This window comes from Abramis brama, assembly GCF_963993115.1.
Source record: "Abramis brama genome assembly, chromosome: 17".
Taxonomy (NCBI): Eukaryota; Metazoa; Chordata; class Actinopteri; order Cypriniformes; family Leuciscidae; genus Abramis; species Abramis brama.
The window spans coordinates 18,794,151-18,815,259 of NC_139979.1; the positions used below are offsets into that span (position 1 = coordinate 18,794,151).

The window sequence follows — 21,109 nt, forward strand, 5'->3', positions numbered from 1 at the left end:
AAATTTGCAAATGCAATTTCATAGCTGTCACACCTGAATAGATAGTCTTCAAAATTCTGGGGTGGGAGGGGTTGAGAGGACATGAGAGTGGAAAATCATGTTGTAACGAATCTAGTGTGCACCTGTGCTGCAGACTGTCAGCTCCGTTTAAACTTGTGTCTCAAGATCTCAAGATCATCTCTCACAGTGAGTACCTCCATCACAGTTTTAGCCTATCATCTTGAACATCCTCGTTACCAATTTATTGCTTTAGCTTATTTCTTTTAGTAATTAAATAATTATAATGATTGAACAATTAAATCACTAGTTTTAAATTTAAATTGGTGATGCCCATGTTCATTGAAAGAGGTAATACTATTTAAATCGCTTTTGTTTGTTTTTTAAGTAAAGCTTGTGAAGGACTCATTTCAGATCAGATAAATATGCATTGTCAGATATTTAGTACATTTGTTAAAATGTCTACATCTGTAAAGATGATTGTACATTTGTACATTGTAAAAAGACACAGCAGGATCTATTGAGTGTCTATTTTTACTTGCTCTAACACCCCCAAAGATAACTGTTTGTGTAACCTAATGTAGTCAGGATGATTCTGTTATATCAAATAATATTTTTGGATTAATTAATTCCAGTTAATTTACATGTAACCACATGAAGTGCACTTTTATGGTATTTTGCAACCCTTTTTTAACTGCAATGTTTTATTAAGGTTTAAGAATTAAGGAAGGGGTATTTAATAGACACAAACCCTTTTTAAAGAGCAATCTTTGAGAGAAAACATAACAAGGAAAATGTATGAAAAGACATGTAGTAATTTAAATGGTTAATTTACTATGAGGCAGACTAAAAAAAGCAAAATATAAATCTGGGCTAAGTTCATTAATTTAAAATATTCTTTGGAGCAACATAATACTCTAGGGCCAAAACAAATAAGCTTTTTAAATGAAAGGAAACCCAATCATCGGTAAAATTGTACTGATTTGCCTTGTCGTATAGCTGGGTCAGAAGTAAAGGCTGTTTTTCTCAAGCTGTATTCCAGTGAGAGTGATCTCACACTGCCAGTATCCTAGCACTCATCCCAAATCCTCACAGGTAGATGTGAGAACGATACATGCAGTCAGTTGGCATGCCTACAAAAACCATAGTGACACTGGAACATATATCCAAGTTTATGTGAGAACAACATATAGCCTACAACAGGGATGCTTTAAAACAGGACGAGACTGGTATGGTTCTGGTTTTTGTGTTAAAATGATAAAATAATTTCATCATCTCCATTTAATGTACCGTTAATATTCCCAGTGACTTTCTATCCTATTATTTTGTATGTATTTTATTGCTATTCAAATATCACGCCTATGCATTACATAAATGATTTAACTATCTACAGTTTAATTTTTGTTCTGGCATGTTTAAATAACACAAGCTCTATGCAAACATTAGTGCAACTGAATGGAACTGTTTTGCATGTAATCATGTCTGGATTGTCTACATGTGATTCACCTACGTCCGATGACATTACAGATAATAAAGCTGTCACTGATATCTAGAGACAGTATATGCAGAAGAGCATTACCCAATATGATTATTATGTTCGTGTGCGTTCATTGCAATGCGATGAATTAATTGAATCTTCCAAATTAATATTGACTATAGAGCCTCATCTGGAGAAAGAGAACGGGGAACAACGTGATGGGGTTTTATAGAGAGGGTTTGGTCCTCTCTCTTCTCATACAATGGGCGACAGGTAAACTAGTTGAATAGTATCACACTTTTTAAATTTAATAAGCTTGTTGGAGTACAACGAGCAACAAAACGTGATTAATTTCATCATAAATGTTCTGTGTGTACCATTTTGTTATTCTATACAGTAATATCCCAGAATGTGATGGGACCAGTGATGCCTGTCAACCAGTCAACAGTAGACTTTCCCAAACTACCGGCAGACTTCAGGGAAATGGCCAAGAAATTGGTAACTTAGTACCACAAGATCATTGGTTGCATCTCATACTGAAAACACTATAGTAGGGTAAATAGGTGTTTCCTCAACTATAGGCACTACTGAAACACTATTTTCTGAACCAGAAATGACATTTTTCGGAATAAAATCACTGACTGTTTTGTCTTGCTGAGGCTAATTTAATTGCTAGCATATTATATGTCCTTAACGGACACAATTAAATAATATTTTTTACATTTTTTGCACAATTTAACAAAATTACAGCTTGATTAGAAAAGATGCCCTGCCCAATAATCTATTCACTGTGACTGTATATGGTAAGCCAAGGAGAGGATTTTTATTAACTGAAATATCAAACAGGAGAAGGCAAAAACACAAGTATTTAACAAGCGAAACAAAGATAATACTTAACTGAGAGCTGAGGAAACTGAGGGCATTCAATACAAAGGTAAATAAGTATTTAAACAAGACACAGGTGGTGATAATTTATCCTCCTGAGACCCAGAAAAAAAAAGTTTTTTGAATTTAGTTTTTTTTTCATGTCATCACATTGTTTAGAGCATAAGAAACAAATGGTTAAAAAAAAAAACATTTTTGAAATTTCTTTTATTTTATTCATATGTTATCCTATGTCCTCTGTAGTGGACATCAGGACTCAGTTTAAAAAATAAAATGACATGAAATTATATGTATACGCAAAAACAATGGGATTTTTTTTTTAATCATCAATACATTTTGGGGTTTCAGGATTTTTTTTTACCAAAATTTGTATAAAGATGATTCTCAACTATGTTATGAAAAATATAATGGAATGAATTGATACACCATTTTACTTTATGCAATATGTGGGTAAAATGGCCATAAATTAATATTCCCATTCAATGCAATGTATCTATACACTGTATCTAATTTGCACATTAATGTGTTCTTGGAGCAACATTTAATGAAAAAAGAAGTGTAATAATTGGAGTAATAAATTGGCAACATTTTAATAATAATATCTAATATTTCATAGGAATATTGATGTATAATTTATTTCCATATTCTCTTGTTGTGTCTCCCAAAATGCCTGATAAACATGATTTAAGTCCTGATGTCCTCTACAGTGGACACGTATGAAATCAATGCCCTGTTCTGTAACAGAAAGTCATTTTTTTTATTTGAAACCCCATAACATTTTCCTGAGATGTTGGTTTATGAAATACAATTTGAAAAGTAGTCCGATTTAAATTATAATTACAATATATTATCATATTTTCTACATTTGATCACTAAATTAATGTCAGACATTTTTAAAGACCAAGGAGAAGTTGTTTTCATGGTGAAACCTCCAAACATGTGGTATCTCTGATAAGTCCTGAATGTGCTATTTACAGGACACCCAGGATGTGACATGTGACATGTATGATGTCAGAGAAATTCACTAAAATATAATGTCCACTACAGTGGACAAAAGTCTATTCCTAACAAATTGCACTTTCCACTTACATTGTTTCATAATGTAATAATTATGTTTTATTTTATTTTTTGACAGATGATCACATGCTTCCAGAAAGGTAAAATGTCAGAAGGCATACAGCCACATTTGCCATTATCTCTTAGTTTGAACACATTTGGCCTTACAATAATCATGGTATAAAAATGACTTATGTGTTGCACCTGCATGTACTTAATACAATAAATTATCTAGAGAGCTATATTACATAAACCATATGCAAATGCAAGTGCCCAAGGAAATCTGTATAGGACATATTTGCATATTTCAGCTGGAAAAAAAAGAAGTTCCATTTGAGGTCTCCCACGCCCTGAACAAAATGTATTAATCTAGACATCATTATCTACTAATCTTTCATCATAAATGCAATTTGATATTTTGAAGTCAGACTGCAATTAAAGTTTCTCAAATGTTTTTTCCTTTGTTTCCAGTCATAAAGAGAGAGTGTTTCTCTGTCATGAATTGTGTCTTTTGTTAAATGATGTGGTTGTTTTGTTTTAGGTTACCATGTGCCTGTAATGAACAATTCGCTGAACAGGTAGACTGCCACTGAACTGATGATATATTGCCAGGTGTATTTGAATACTAATGATCACATTTCATCGCATGGAAAACGTCCACATATTTTCCCTTTCATCTGTCAGCTCATATGCACAGACCCAAAACCAGATGATGCAGAGCCCCATCTCTATGTTTGTAGAGCTTCTCTCCTCACTCCCTCCATCCTTCTCCATCCCTCGCTCCAATCGGTCCAGTGACACGGCAGATGAGAAGGCCCCAGTCTGGGTAACTCTCACTATTCCAAACACACTCATATGGTAGCTTTCTAACAAGGGGCTTCCAATTTACTTGATTTGATGTTAAAGACACTTAGTTACTACAAGACTAACTCTCACCCAAAGCCTAGCAACCCAACAATAGAACATTTTGTAACTTTAGAAAAGACACTTTGTGAACCATTCATAGGGTTCTTTCATATTTAGGTAAGTGATATAGGGACATTGTTTGCCATATGCTTACATACAGAGAGATACAGGAACATACCCATATATCTTTATTCTACCTTTATTTTATGTTCATCCTGATGGGAAATCTACAATAAAATCAGGACATTGCTGAGAAGATGCGGAATTGCACCAACATGGGCCATATGATTGAGCTCATGAGAAACACTACGGTTAGTGCTAGAACATAATATAATATAATATAATATAATATAATATAATATAATATAATATAATATAATATAATATAAAAGACCAAATATATTTAGAGATAATTAAGTTGATCTTTAAGTTTGGTAACTCTTATCTATGTGGCAGTGTCTCATATTTGTTGCCTTCTTTGGAGGCAAAAGGACTAACATACCTTCTCTACCTTCTTTTTTACATTTGCACACTCAGGAGAGCCCTCGTTGTTTAATGCGGGCATTCGTGGCTCCTCTTTCCTGGTTAGCCATTATGCAGAATGGAACATCCCTCAACAAAGAGGATCTAACAAAGCTTTTATGGGCGGCTAAACCTTTCTTAGAAACAATGCCTCCATCTAGCTTTGTTCTGCCAGCATTTTCACAAAGCTCTCACCTGGCTGAAATGTAAGTTTATTCCTTTTTTATTAAACTCAAGTGACTGAATTTATGGCATACCTTTACCTTAATCTATAATTTTGATGCAAAATGTTGTTTCCCTGTTTGTGTCTGTCATCTCACCTCCCTCATTATGCTCAAGGATGAAGGTTTTTAGTGAGATGTTCAGCGTTCTGTCTGAGGAGCAGAGGAATGAGATTATAGGGTGGGTCAAAGAAAGAGTTGCACAAAATGAATTTAACTGCAGTCTGAAAGCACCTGCCTCCAGCATCCTGCCTTCTAAACCAATGGAAAAACCTACCATGAGTAAGTTTTGAGTATAAGCTTTTATCAAAACAGATTTGAATCATTATAAATGTGACGTGATGTGATTGATGTAATGTAATGTAATATAATGTAATATAATATAATATTAATGTATGGTTAATCTAAGACACAAATAATCTGTTCAACAATTCTCTTGACTAAAGTAGCAAATGGCTCATCAGTCAATGGGGTGTCTATGATGAGCAGACCTGGTGCTGAAGCGACTGGCCATCATGCAATGAATGGTAAATTGGAGAAAAGTGGATGAAAAAACTGAAAACAAAAAATGAATGGAATGGCAAACTGTTGAAGAGGTAGAGAGGAACATTGGGAAAGAAAATACAGCAAATAGAGAGACAGAAAAGTGTGTGGTGGAAAGATAAGAGAGTTATATGGAGAACTGCAATGATACAGTGGATCATAAACAGAAGAGTGGAAAACACCAAAGATAAACAATACAGATATATGAAGAGAGGAGAATTATTAATTACATTAAAATTGTTATAATTAGTTATTTGATTATTTTTAATATTATTGAGTTATTTTGTTTATTTCTTTATTTGTTTGCATTCTTTTTTTACTTAGAGAGTGCTTTGCAAGCAATCATTCAACGTTTGTCTGTCTGTCTCTTTTTTTATCTTATTTTATCTTCAACTGCAGTCCGTACATGTCCTCCTGGACTTCTCTGGCTGAAGGCTAGGATGTTGGCAATGATGGGGCCTTTCCTATCCCGGCTGCCTTTTGAAGAAGTAAAGACCATCCCTAAAGAAGAGGTCCGTATCTGTGACATGACATGCAAACCAATATCATAACTCTTATATGTATTGTTCCATGGTATTTGTGTCTCAGAGCCAGCCATACTAACATAATCTAAATCCAAAACTACCTATAACTCAACAAATTCAATGACTATGATAATATTTCTCTTTCTCAGCTATGTGAGTTTTTCAGGACTCCAGATTTCTCTCCATCTTTTCATAATGTTATTGGCATACAGCCCGCCCTGGGCCGGACACTTTTTCAACGCTTGAAACAAGAGTGTTCCAGCAGTGACAATTTCACTCAAAACGTGGACAGGTTAGGATCTGCATCATGTGTGTGTGTTAAGTGAATGTCTTTGGTAAATGATATTCGAGTTAACAGAAGTGATACACTGATTCTTCTGGAAGCCATTGCAGCTCCGTGGTAAAAATAAAAAAGTAACCGTGTGATTAAAAACTCGAAAGTTTAAAATAATAAAGTCTTATTGTGAGACAGTCACACTGTGAGAAATAAAGTTGCAATAACAAGAAATATTTAGTTGCACTGCTATACAGAAAGTCCCATTGTGACATTAAGTCACAATAACAAGAAAAAAGTTTAAATTTGTTATAAAAAGTTATAAAATGTATAAAATATAAGTCACAATTATGAGAAACAAAGTTGTAGTTTCAAAATATAAAGCCACATTGTGAAATGTGAAATGAACTTGCAATTACCAAAATAAAGTCACATTGTGAGATATAAAGTCACATTTGTAATAAACATAGTCACAATTGTGAGACATAGTCACTGGCCACTTTATTAGGTACACCTTACTAGTACTGGGTTGGACCCCCTTTTGCCTTTAGAACTTCCTTAATTCTTTATAACATAGATTCAAGAAGTTGAAATTCTCAGAAATTCTGGTACATATTGATATGATAGCACATCCTTGATGCGAATCTGACTTAAAATTGACTTAAAATCTCCTTTCTTCCCCATTCTGATGCTCAGTTTGAACTTCAGCAGATCGTTTTTTACCATGTCTACATGCCTAAATGCACTGGGCTGCTTCCATGTGATTGGCTGATTAGATATTTGTGTGAGCAAGCAGTCGAACAGGTGTACCCAATAAAGTGGCTGGAGAATGTAAAGTCCCATATGAAATATAAGTGAGATATAAATTCCCACTGTGAAATAAAATGTCGCAATTGTTTAAAACAAAGTTGTAAAATATAAAGTCACATTGTGAGATATCAAGTCGCAATTATGTTTTTAGTTGTTTTTTTTAGCCCATGGATTCTCCCTTACTCTATATTAGTGGTTCTCAACGGGGGCGTTCAGAGAACAACGGGGGGCGTTGGAAGCAATATTTTTGAAAGGGGGGCGTTCAGGTGTTAATGGGGGGCGTTCACGAGTTTAAATATGTAACGCAAATTTTTGTTCATTTACTTTTATTCATTTTAAGCATTTAGTAGTTGTAATAAACACTGTAAGTGGGCTATTTAAAAAGTGTTAGGACTATGTTTTTGTTAAATTATTTTGTAAAACATATGCGCAGAGTGTGATACCATATTGTGTGTGCACGCGCATCTATGGTGCGCGTGAAAGAATACCTCAGCAGCGCTCAAAAAAACAAACAAAAAAAAAACATTCGTCCGCACCCGCTCTAGTCCTGACCGCAAGTCCACCGTCAGTGTTGTAGGTAGGCACTAGGCATGTTTTTTGTGTGTTTTTTGCGACTCTATTATTTTTCCAGTCATAGACCAGCGCTCAAGCACTGACTAGAATCCAGCGCTGATAAGAATCAGCATTCACGTGCTCAATAATGTGTTTGGCGCTGACAACAATCCGGTGGTGCCGAGAATCCAGCGCTGACTAGAATCACGCAGCGGAGGAATGGAAAGTTGACAAGCCATTAAAAAGTATTGACTTAAGAAACACTTATATTTTTTCAAATATTTTCAATAAATCATGTTCCCATTCACTCTGGCGACGAATTTTAAAATTAATTCAACTATATTCTATTTATAAGGTAAAACTTTTACATTTTTAGGCATTAACTAATTCAAATCCCAAATGCCAAAATGTTTTCTTTGTTCACCAAGTAATTTACTGGTCAGGCATTATTGTTAACTCACAAGACAGTAAGGAGAAAATGACAATTTGATGGATAATTTAAATATATTCTGCAATCACATTTTGGTAATGTATTCATTCCGCCGTCACATCTGAGCAGGAAACACTGCTTGGGTAGTTTCAAGATATACAAATAATTAATAATACAATAATAATTTAATTGTTCATATGTGTTTATTCTTGTTAGAAGATTTTTTTTACTGATTATGAACACAAATTAATCACAACAAACCAAATTAATTGTAATTGTATTAATTATACCATTGAAGAAAACAAGCTGATACCAAGGTATTTTAGGCCTACAATTCTAACATAAGTTTTCATGAAAAATCAAGATTGTATTTATTTATTTTTCGAAAGTAAGGTTAATGTAAGCAGCTTCTTGCAATACTCTCCTAAATGCGTAATAAAACCTAAGTGCAAACATTACCACTTTAATGACCGTCCTTTATTTTTCAGTGCATTTGTTTTACAATATATGGCTATTAATGTCATGGGATTAATTAATGAATTTAACATTAAAATGCACAAAATTTTCTTACGGGGGGGGCATGCCCCCCAACCCCCCTAGAAGGCCTGAGGTCCACTCACCACAGATTTACCAAAATCCTGTGAGAAATACTGGTATTGCTATGTCAATGCAATTTATAACTTGTTTTTTGGATGAATCACTGTGGAGTATAGTTCAGTTGTATTAATAAAAGACAATTTTGCACTTATTTCATCTTTTAACTCTCACTCATTCCTGCTCGCTCAGTAGTTTGGGGGTGGGGGGCGTTCAGGGACCTGGATATTGGATAGGGGGCGCTGGCCCAAAAAAGGTTGAGAACCACTGCTCTATATGGAAGAACATCTTCAAAACATATTCAATCCTGTTTCATCAACTTCTTTCTGTTTTCACAGATTGGGCTCTCTGGCTTGTTTTTTTGATGGCGCAATGTCTCTGAATCTGAATCTTAGTAGAAAACTGCTGTCTCAGATTGATGCCTGTAAAAACTCTGAAATAGACAAGGTCAGAACTGCCACTTTATTGAATCATTGCTGCTCCTAAATATTTGTAGCGCAGCTGTAATCTTATTGTCATTCCACTCAACCCTCCCTCAGGTGAAGAGGCAGTTAGTACAGAACATTCTGGAGAAAGATGATGGTTCTTCCTCTCCTGAGATGCTCCAGTCTCTGGGATCCTCTGTGTCTGTTCTTCCACTCTCCAAGCTGTCCCGCTTCACCCCTGAGGACCTGAACAACATCTTCAGCAGCTTGAGCCAGGCCAAATGGAGCCCAGCTCAAGCTAAAACTCTGGCTCAGAAACTGTTAGAAGCTACTAAGGTTTGATTTGTCTGCTCAGTTTATACAATCTGTTTTCTGTTTCTTGAGTCACCCATTTATTGTTTTCACAAAAATGTTTTTTTTTTTTGTAGAATATAAGTAGTGAGAGGCTGCTGTCTCTGGGTTCGATGGTGAGAGGGGTGGCCAGTGCCGTCCTCAAGAATGTGAAGGCAAAAGGTCTGCTGGGAAATGAAGCCCTGGAAACTATGAGTGAGAAGATGTCCTCCCTACAGAGAGCAACATTACTGGACGCGGTAAGAATCAGATGAGTTTGTTCAGAAAAAGATAAGGAGAAAGAAACTCTTATTACGGCTTTTCACACTGCACTTAACCCCAGGTTATCCTCATTCTACACACTGCTTTTTATCCCAGGTAAAAGCAATGTTTTACACTTGTAATTTAGAACTGGGGTTAGCACAGCTTTTTACCCAGGGTTATGAAACCCTGCTCCGGAGCAAGGTTAGCACTTTTGAGGTGTTGACCCTGCACTGCCAAATAATGCGGTGTTATAATGTTATCATTAGATGCTTAATAGCAACCGACAACCAATATTATACCTCATATTCACATGCTTTGGACAGGTATGGAAACACTGTGTGTTGTATAAACTTAGCGTTTGAGGGGAGATATGTCAAAAGGTGACAGAAAACTCTACAATTGGAGTACAGTAGAGATTGATTTATTCTTACGTTTCAAGTCCAAAAAGTCAGGATAAACTTGATAGTACAGTACGGTCTGCAATATTATGAGGATGCGCAATGCTTGAGTCTTCATGTAAACATATCACGTTCAGCGTTCGGCCAATCAGTGACACTGACAGCACAAATATGCAAATAAGAACATTAAACCAGATGTAGCAATGTTAACACCCATTTAATCCCACCAGTCACAATAGTGACCGTAACATTTTTTTTCATTTCTAAGGCTATAAAAATGTTACTGAATGATCTATCAATGCATTTCCAGCAGATATTGAAATAATAAAGGGTCTCAATGAAATATGTGCAGTGTCGCATGTTTACTGTAAATTGTCACATGACCAGAGCTGTTTACTTCCTGTTTGCGCCAAAAGAAGAGGATGGCAGCAAGAAAGCTCCCAAAGAAAAGATTAGTAAAGTATGTTAACATAAAGATAGGACATAGATTTTTGGTACACATCATATTTAAGGTGTCTAGTATTTTTATATGCATTTGCAATTACTCAACTTTGTTTAATGTGGTCATAGAACTCACAAACATGTCACCGGCAACAATAGTGACCGGTGGGATAACCCATTGTATCTACTTGCTAATACACATAGGCTAACTGTTCTACCTTACTTTCTGCTGCTACCTAACTTTCTACCTAATTTTACACACAGACACACACACAGAAACACACACACACACACACAAAGACTAGCTAGCTAACTAATTCTACCTAACTTTCCACACACACACACACACACACACAAAGTGGTTGCATACAGTTACAAACAAACAGTACTTTGGAGTCTAGGAAGAAAAGCTGAAAAAAAACCTCCCATCAAAATGTCCTAAATGTTCCAGGAAAAGATGTTATTTTTTAGTCATTCAAGGCATTGCTTTGCTCTTTGTTCTACAACCTATTTTATTTTGTTGTTCAGTCAGTCAGTGTAGGCCTATACTTGAAAGCATGTTCAGCCAGCTACCTCCCCATAGGCCCATACACAAAAGAAATATATTTGAAATATGTTTTCACAATATATTTGAAATATATTTTTGGAATATATACAAATATTCGAAATTGGCCCAATAAATATATTTTAGTAATATTTCAAAATGATAAATATAAGTGAACAACAATGCAAATATATTTCAATGTTGAAATATATTTGCATTGTTGTTCACTTATATTTATCATTTTGAAATATATTCTGAAATATAACTAAAATATATTTATTGGGCCAATTTCGAATATTTGCATATATTCAAAAAATATATTTCAAATATATTTCTTTTGTGTATGGGTCTATCCTAAATGTTTACCTTCATGTTCAGTGTGTTCATGTAATGTTGCTGAGGAAGACAGACGAAGACGAGGATATAAACGCAGGGTGATTTAATAAAGTAACACAAAACAGAGAACACAGAACTCAAAGAACAAAAGAACAAAACCTTGGGAATCACAGAGAGATACAACCATTACACGTACAACAACTGACAAAGTAACAAGTGAAACACAAGGGCTATAAATACACAGGGACCAACAAGCTAAACAAGATAACAAGGGGGTGTGGCTAATTAGAAACACCTGGGAAGACTAATAAACTAGAAAACTACAAAGGACTACAAAACATGGCACAGAACAGGAAATAACAAGTCCACACAAGACAAGGGGAACACAAGACAGGAATCATGACAGATCAAAGGATAAAAATGAATCTGTTCAAATGAATTTTGCACTAAAAATGAACATTTTCAAATGAATGTTGCACTAAAGTAAGTTGCACTAAAGTTACAATGTTGAAATACATTGATGATTGTTGTTGTTTTTTGTCTTAACCTCAATTTTCCTAACGGTGCTCCCAGTATTCATATTGCTAGCCGATAGTATAAGGCTTATATGTAAAATATTCACACTACAATGAGAGCGCATTTAGAGGCAATGCTGGAACTTTTAGAAGTGATAATAACTAGCCTTTGATATAAGGATTTTATACACTCTTACACTCTTACACACACACACACACACACACACACACACACACACACACACACAAACAGGCGCACACATCTTTGTGGGGACTCTCCATAGACTTAATGGTCTTTATACTGTACAAACTGTATATTCTGTCCCCTTACACTAACCCTACCCCTAAACCTACCCATCACAGAAAACTTTCTGCATTTTTACATTTTCAAAAAAATATAATTTAGTATGTTTATTAACCCATTTCCCTCATGGAGGTGAGGGAAATGGGTTAATGGAGGTGATCTCAGGTTTTACCATCCTTGTGGGGACATTTGGTTCCCACAATGTAATATAAACAAAAACACACACACACACACACACACACACAGAAACACACACACAAACACACTGCACAGGTCAAATAGACCTATATTCCGTCTGTCCAATGGTTGATACAACACAGTATCCCACCGGTCACAATTGTGACCGATCATAAAACACACTTTTTCACACACTTTTCCATGAAAATTTCTAAAAATTATGATTGATTGTTTCAAAGGGATACTAATGACACATGGGATATTTGGATATTTTCGTGTCTGGGAAAAATTTGGGATTAAATGGGTTAAAGGTTCAGTGAAGAAGGAGGCGAGAACCAGCAAATGTTCAACATAAACTTTAATCATAAAATAAACAAACACCAAAATGAAAATAACACAAAGCAACAACATAAAGTCCCAGGCCTGGTCCTCTCTCATCCTTTACTGTCGCCACTCCTCGTTTTATCCTTCCGGACCTCGAGGCCATTCACGCCACCGGCCTCACTCCATTACCGCGGAGGAAGGAACCGTGTGAAAAGACATCTTAGGAATACCCAGGTTTAATTGTTGACCCCAAGTTAATTATGGGTAATGTGAAAAGTGAAGGCAGGATTTCGTTTAACCCGGGGTTTAGAATGACTCAGGGTTAACTATTTCAAGTGTGAAAAGCTCTATTGTTTGCAAACTGCAAGTGACCACAAAAGTATTAATTAAAGTTGTTATGGCTCTTCCTTGAGTCTCTCTCTCTCTCTCTCTCTCTCTCTCTCTCTCTCTCTCTCGATTTTGTCAACTCCTCAGTTCCGCCGTGATGTGAACGCATCTGAACTGGTGAAAGGCTTGCCAGATTCTCTCCTCTCTTCTCTGTCTCTGTCCACGCTGGAGAAGGCAAACCTCAGCTCGGTGGACCAGCTCCAGGGACACGGCTGGACTCCTGCTCAAGTACACAAACTAGACAGTCACATAAAAATCCAAATCTTTTACAATTCCATACATTTTTCTCTATTTTATTCCTTTCTGTGTAGTCGGCTTTCCTTTTGAAAAAGATTTTGGGTAATAAGATCAACCTTAGCGAATTACGGTAAGACTCTTTATGATTGCAACATGATACAGTTAACTTTACATAGCCCTTAAAGAATCATTTTTAAATGGGAGAGAGAAAATCTTAAAATAATAATAATAACTAAATGAAAATGGTAATAAATAAATTGAAATCCCGCTTTATGAAACTGGCATTGTACATAAAAATAAATCCCTCTTATTTTTTAATTGGTCTTTTATAAAACACATATTTAATAATAAAAATGTATGTTGTCCACATAAGAAGCAGTATCTTGATCAAGCTCACGGTGTTTTCAACAGAAAGCTGGGTCAGGCTGTACAAGGTGTCACCTGTGAAATGATTGGAAAAATCAATCGAACTGATGCTTTGGAAATGGCACAGACACTTAACAAATCCTGCGCGTGGCTCTCCAGGGTTCAGGTAAACATCACACATTCTTGCATCAGCTTTGCCACTTTTCCATGATCAGATCTATAAAAAATTGATTCTCATTCTCAGATTTGCTGTGCAGCTCAAAAACTTTTTGCAAGTCTGGAGGAACAGAGACCAGGATATTTCAGTGACATTAAAAACTCTGAGCTCCAGGCCATCCCAGCTCTGCTACTCATCCATCTACCGTAAGAACAGAACAGCGCTATTTAACATACATTTACATTTAAATTCTTACTAAATATTCAATTTAAGTTGAAATCATATGCTAAGACAGGCAGGATATTCTTTTTCTTTCATTTTCCCCTCTCACACGTATCCATGCGGTCATGACACGTTCAGAGTGGAGAAGATTCAAAACTTTTCAGATGCTGTGTGTCCTGCTTTCATGGAGAAGATGATGCAAGTGAACCTGACCTTTCTGCCAAACAGTTCTCCGGCACGCTACGCACTTACCAGAAGAGCCATTGGCTGCCTGGTAATACACGCACACGCTCTTCTCATGTCTAAAAACCCCACATGTTGCTGTTTGCAACCCATTTCACTGCTGTAATGTGACGCATTTCTGAGTAAAACAGGATATTCAACCAGGAACAATGTAGGGTGGGAATTGTCCATCATGAATTGATTTTATGGTGTGCGTTAATACCAGAATAAAGTCAGACTTAATGTGAGCTTGCTATAAAAAAATAAGAATAATTTGCTAGACTAAGGGGCCATTCACACAGAATGCATTTTGCATTTCACTGCACTGCTTTTCATGGATTAAAGCAAAAATAAATAAATCTTCTGACTAAAAACTTTGTAATAAGGTTATGACACCAAGATTTTAGATACCAGTGAAATTTCTCAATTCTCGATTCCAATTTCAATACCAAAGCAAAAACCATCCTGACTAATATAAAGTTCAAATATTATTAAAGACAAGTAAATTGTCCATAATAAAATAAGATTAACGAACTACAAATAAATGTAACAGAACAAAGATACAAATTAAACAAACAGTTAAGTTTAAGTTTTTCAGGTAGATCAACAGTATTCAGGCATACAGAAATTGAATAATCAAATGTAAGCAAGTAAGTCTTGTATATGTTCCTGACAGGAACTACTGCAGGCAGCCTAATTTGTATCCTGTTTCTGTGCAGAAGGGGAATGTCTCTGTTCTGTCTGCAGCAGAGGTTTTGACTCTAGGCCCTCTGGTGTGTGAGTTAGACCCAGCCTGGATCTCCTCTCTGAACCCTGCGGCTCTGAACTCCACCCTGCAGGCTCTTGCCTCCTGTCAGTATATCCCACAACAGCACAGAGAGCATCTGTTCAGACTGCTCACAGGCACATATGGGTAACAGCATCACACAAACCACAGTGGGTTCACACAACCCACAATCTCACACATAACCTCAGACCTCAGATCCCTGCTGTTTTTTTTTTTTTTTTTCATTGTTATAGAGGCTATGCCTCCTGTGGCTTTAAGACAAGAGCATTTTAAACATCTGGAAATAAAAGCTTTACATTAAACCACCACCTTTTTCCAGCCTTAAATCATTCAACACCTGTGCTGGAATTAGACATTTTGCATTAGTGTTAATAATATATGTGTCTTTTCATTTAAACAAGGGATCCTGCTTACTGGTCAGAGGTGGACATGAGGGCACTTGGTCCTCTTTTGTTACTTAATGACACTGCTGTTGAAAAGCTGCCATCCAAAGTAAGAATCTCATTTATTTATTTTACAGGTGATTTATTTATTTACATTTAATACATATAAATAAATTAATAATTGATTCCTTAATTTTATTATGAATGGCACTTTTAGTGCCACATACCATAACAGATGTTTTATTTATAACTGGCAGATGTTATTTCAGTTAAACTTCTCCACAATCTTACAAAATAATATTTTTTTTATTTTTTTTTACCAATCTACCCCTCCGTCCTGCTCTTCTGTCCTGCAGAGCTGGCTGAAGTCATATCTGTCAGATCTGATGGATAGTTTACCCAGTCAGCCTGTGGTTCCTCCTCCAAAGGAATTCCGCTCTTGGCTTGATCTCTCTGCTCTTCGCCGCAAACTTTTTGAGCTCAAAACGAGTAGCACATTACAAAATCGCAGGAAGCGTGAAGGTATGTGTGCCAGAAAGTGCATAAAATGGTAGAGAAACAATGTCTTTGTGAAACCAGAAAGTTAATGATATTGTTCTACGAGAATAACCAATAGTGGAAATGATTTTATCTTTCTGGCAGCGGTGGTTTCTCTCACAGTGATGTCTACTCTAGAGCCTACACTCATTTATATTGAGGACCTAAAACAGGCGAATGTATATTGGACTCCCACCCAGCTCAGTAAAATGACCATGCAGACTTTTAAAGATGCCGTGCCAACATTAGGAGAGATAAACAACTACAGCACAGAACAACTGGCTGCACTCAAAGCAAAAATTGTGGAGGTACACACACACACACACACACACACACACACACACACACACACACACACACACACACACACACACACACACTTACACTTTAAGGTTGCTAAAGTCTAGAAAAAAATATTACATTCTAATATATGCATAACAACAGAATCTAAAAAACATTTACATCTGGACTGCAGTGGTCAAAGACAGTTTCTATTGTTTACTGCAGGCATGGGGCAATGTGTCCATGTTGAATGAGTCCCAGATTACTCAACTGGGCTGCATCTGCCAGGGTTTCAGTGCTGAAGAGCTGGGCAACCTCAGCATCGCCTCACTGGACACTCTGGAAATGCTGACTGCCTGCAACTTTAACCAGACACAGGTAATACAAACAAGCACACATTCAGTCACCAAACAGCATCTAGAATTTATATTTAAAACGTGGTAAAAATGCTATGAAAAAAGCATATGCATTTATTTATTTACACTACCATTCAAAAGTTATTAAGAAATTAGTATTTGTATTCACTGAGGATGCATTAAACTGATCAAAAGTGAATGTACACATTTTTCCTTTTCAAATAAATGAACTTGTTCATCAAATAATCATGAACAAAAAATTGTATCACAGTTTTCACAAAAATATTAAGCAGCACATTACTTTTAAACATTGAGTTTAAAAGTACATAGTAAGAAATGTTAGAGCACCAAATCAGCATATATGGAATATGATTTCTGAAGGATCGTGTGACACTGAAGACTGGAGTAATGATGCAGAAAAACAGTTATTTGAAATTGTAATATTTTTTTCACAATATTACTGTTATTACTGTATTTTTGATCAAATAAATGCAGCCTTGAAAGATTTTTTTCAAAAACATTGACAAATCTTACCAACCCTAAACATTTGAATGGTATTTATTTATTCATTGGTATTTAGCATATATTAAATGTATACAAAAAATGCAAAAACAAAAATAAGCAAAGCAGAAAAACAAACATTAATACTGAAAGTGATGGATTCTGCAGAGGACAGCCATCTGGCAGGCTTTTGAAAGGGAGACTGGAGTCAGCGTGGCTGGACTAGGACATCTGGAGATGATGGGACTGGGACAGTTTATCTGTGGTCTTCAACCTGCCCAGATTGATCAGCTCAATTCCACCAGCTTTAGGTACTTGCACATTTGTGGCTATATTTTCATTTTCAACTGTTTATGTACACTGCAGCACAACATAGCTACTGTTAAGCAAATTCTGTAAACAGACCTGGTCATTGGGATGCCCTGTGATATGTGTCTTTACCAGGGAGGCAGTAGAGGCGGTGGGTCGTACTTCTTGTCTTCTGAACGTTAGAGAGCGACTTAAGGAAAAGGCAGTGGCTGCATTTGGAAAGCCAGAAACTTGGACTGAAGCTCAAGTTAGTGAAATGGGCAACATCCTTGGTGAGGACAACTACTTTAAGTTTAATACACTGTAAAAAAAAATTACATCCCCAAGTCAAAAATTTCAAGTGACCGATAACATCTAAATTTTTCAATTAGTCTGACGTATTATTTCTCATTGAGCCAATGTTAACAGACTATTGCAACAAGAATTTCACTTGGGCCAATTGAAAAATTTAGATGTTATCGGTCACTTGAAATTTTTGATTTGGGAGGGTTAGAAATGTTTTACAGTGTATGTAAATAGTTTACATTTAAAGTACAAGAACTGCCTTTGTCATTGAATGTCTCTTTAGCTGGTCTAAGCACTGTTGAGCTGGGACGTCTAAATTCATCCGTCTTGCCATTCATTCAGCGGTCCGCCATCCCTCTCATACCCTCGGATCGATTAGCTGTAAGTTTTCTCTCTTTTTTGCAATCTTATATTTTTCTATTTAAATATCAACAGTGTTCAACAATGTTTCTTGAAAATCGCTTACTGCACATTTGAGTTGATCTGTAAGTTAAGTCAAGTCAACTTTATACAATACAGATTGTTTCAAAGCAGCTTCAGTGATAAACAGGAAAATAAATTTCATCAAAATGAGAAAAATTTAATTTCTGCTGTAAAGCAACTCTAAAAAGACAATGGTGTCATTATTCAGCTGAAGTTGGTTCAGTGCTGATTCAATTCAGTTCAATAACTGTGTTATAAAATGAGTTCAATTCAGCTATAAGCAGCTTTACAGAGGACAATAGTGCTGTTATTCACTTGAGTCAGTTCACAGTTGATTCAATTCAGTTCATTAACAGTGTCGATGTTGCAAAATTCATCAATTATGACACAAAGTCGAATCAGCTATAAAGCACTGCAGAAAACAGTGGTGTCATCCAGCTCAATTCAGTTCAGGGTTAGCTCTCATCCAATAATAATGGGCGAATTCCAATAGGAAGTGAGCATCCCTTTGCCCTATGCATTTTGAAGGGCAGAGTCTTTGAAGTAGGGACTTTGGAGTGAGCAGGGCACTTGAGTGTCATAATGAAGCTGTTTGGAATGCACTTGGTGAAGGGAGCAATGAATGACAATGTAATTTCCTCATTAAATCGCATTTGTCCCTACTATATAATAGTAGTATATAGAACATACTTTTTTAGCGGTTTAGAGTGAGCAATTTTGGAGGCAATCGATAAAATAACCCTTTGCTAATGGACTTGTGGAAAGGGATTCAAGGTGTTCACATTTGTTTGAAATGCCCCTCAAATGGCATCCCCTTCCCTCAGTGGCCTTCAAGGCTGCAAAAACGGCATTTGGAATTCGCCCAAAGAAGTTACTGTTATAATTTGTGTTCAGGCAATGTCAGTCAGCCAGTTGAAGGCTTTGGGTCCTGAAAATGCTGCCATGGTCACGGAGGCTCAGCGCGCAGGGCTGAGAGTCGATCAAAAGTCTGCACTGGATGAAGCTGTGGGTCTGAAAACTGCACGTGCTGAAGTGCCCACTGGAAACTCCAGTGGATCAGTCCCAGCTGCCCCACTGCCACTAAAAGGAGGCGAGTGACAGGAGAAGGTTTTAACCTGTTTGAAAAACCAACACAACCTCACAGCAATTTTTAACTATTTTACGGTTTGCTCAATCGGTGGCAAATTTGTACAATGTCAATCGTATGTTGATGTACGATCTGTTTAAACCCCAGTGATGGGTAAGTTTAGGGGCGGTCCTTCATGATTTTCTTTTAAAAATCATACGAAATCACCACCTCGTAAAATAGTTACGGTTTCCTGTTAGAATGGGTTGGAAAAACCTGTGCTGGTCATAGTTGTCAAGAATGTACACATTGTGACCCAGTAAAAAATTTAAGGCCTAGTTTCACAGACAGGGCTTAGATTAAGCCAGGATTAAAGCTTAGTTCAAATAGGACATTTAAGTAGCTTTTATAAACGTGCGTTACTGATGTGCATCTTGAGACAAAACAATGGCGCTGATATATTTTAAGATATATCAGTGCAAGTTGCTTTCAGTTAAAACAGCTCAAACATGCATTTTAGTCTGGGACTAGACTTAAGCCTTGTCTGTGAAACCAGGGGGGAACATCTTCTAGATAAAGATTACATTTGGATCTTTTAGTTGCATTTTCATTATAAAAAACAATTGTAGTCTTAAATTTACAGATATGTTTCTCTTCCTCCTCCAGGCGCAGCAGTAGAGAGCATGACAGGATGTGCCCTCCTCATGCAGGCCATCGTGCTGATATTACTTAGATACATTCTCTAAGAAGAAGGGTCAAAGGTCACAGATATAGCATGTGTCAGATGGCAGATTCACATGATCATGTAAACCAGTAGATTAGTATCTGGCCATTTAAGAATTGCTATATTTCAAAATTATATTTAAAACGTAGTCACTGAATGCACATTTTAACTTGATAAGGCTGGGGTCTATCCCATTAAATGTATTTTATAGAGAAACTATATTTTATAATACTGCTGTTTAGATCTTTCACATGCAGATTTGTTATTATTCTATGAGATATTTAATACTGTGAATACTTCATTAAATTGTAGTTTTGTTATCAAAAAATTTAATTCCAGTTAAATGTTTGTATTAGAGGTTGTGTTCTTTGGTAGCATAATTTGAATAATTTATACCCCAACATGAGGTTAATAAAAGTCTTATCTGTAAAGAGAGCAAGTGTGAAATTTGAATACAATCAAACCAGAGATTTTCACACCCTCAGGTGGTGTAACACTCACCGGTTTGCTTCTGATGACTTTAAGTTCATACCAACCTTACTTCAGGTGCACAGGCCACAAAACTGTGTGATTTGTCTCACCTACGTTGTCTTTGTACACTCGTCGGCTAAAAGGGAAGTTATGAAAATTATTCAAAATGGCTAGTACGCCTCATTTATCGTCAAAGAGCTCAGGCTGAAATGATACAACATTTGGTCTTCCAAAATTCCATAATACATACCATTCAGTTTGGGGTCAGTAGTATTATTATTATTTTATTTAAGAAATTGATACTTTTATTCAGCAAGCACACATTAAATCAATAATCACAGTAAAGCAAATAATGCTATAATTGTAAAGACTTTTACATTGTTACAAGAAACTATTTCAAATAAATGCTGTTCTTTTGAACTTTCTATTAATAAAATAATTCTGAAAAAAAAATATATATATATATTTCCACAAAAATATAAAGCAGCATGACTGTTTTCAACTGATAATAATATGAAATGTTTCTTGAGTACCATCATCATATT

At 36.1% G+C, this 21,109-nt stretch overlaps 1 protein-coding gene across 2 annotated transcripts; it reads left to right on the top strand.

The window, feature by feature from the left end:
- The first annotated feature begins 89 nt into the window (after positions 1-89).
- otoa (otoancorin) lies at positions 90-20,521 on the top strand. 2 transcript variants are annotated; one of them, XM_084089430.1, is made up of 29 exons: positions 90-1,747; positions 1,872-1,972; positions 3,495-3,516; positions 3,957-3,993; positions 4,100-4,241; positions 4,564-4,632; positions 4,859-5,049; positions 5,183-5,346; positions 5,511-5,591; positions 6,007-6,119; positions 6,281-6,423; positions 9,130-9,238; positions 9,331-9,552; positions 9,645-9,806; positions 13,324-13,464; positions 13,548-13,603; positions 13,885-14,005; positions 14,084-14,202; positions 14,357-14,492; positions 15,160-15,353; positions 15,629-15,719; positions 15,967-16,132; positions 16,253-16,455; positions 16,655-16,807; positions 17,455-17,597; positions 17,731-17,867; positions 18,164-18,261; positions 19,198-19,393; positions 20,036-20,521. In XM_084089430.1, exons 1-29 carry the CDS (start codon positions 1,693-1,695, stop codon positions 20,113-20,115), a joined length of 3,645 nt encoding a protein of 1,214 aa, XP_083945556.1. In that variant the 5' UTR covers positions 90-1,692; the 3' UTR covers positions 20,116-20,521. The 2 variants fall into 2 exon arrangements, with proteins under 2 accessions (XP_083945556.1, XP_083945557.1); XM_084089431.1 differs by having other exon boundaries at positions 5,514-5,591.
- The last annotated feature ends 588 nt before the right edge of the window (positions 20,522-21,109 follow it).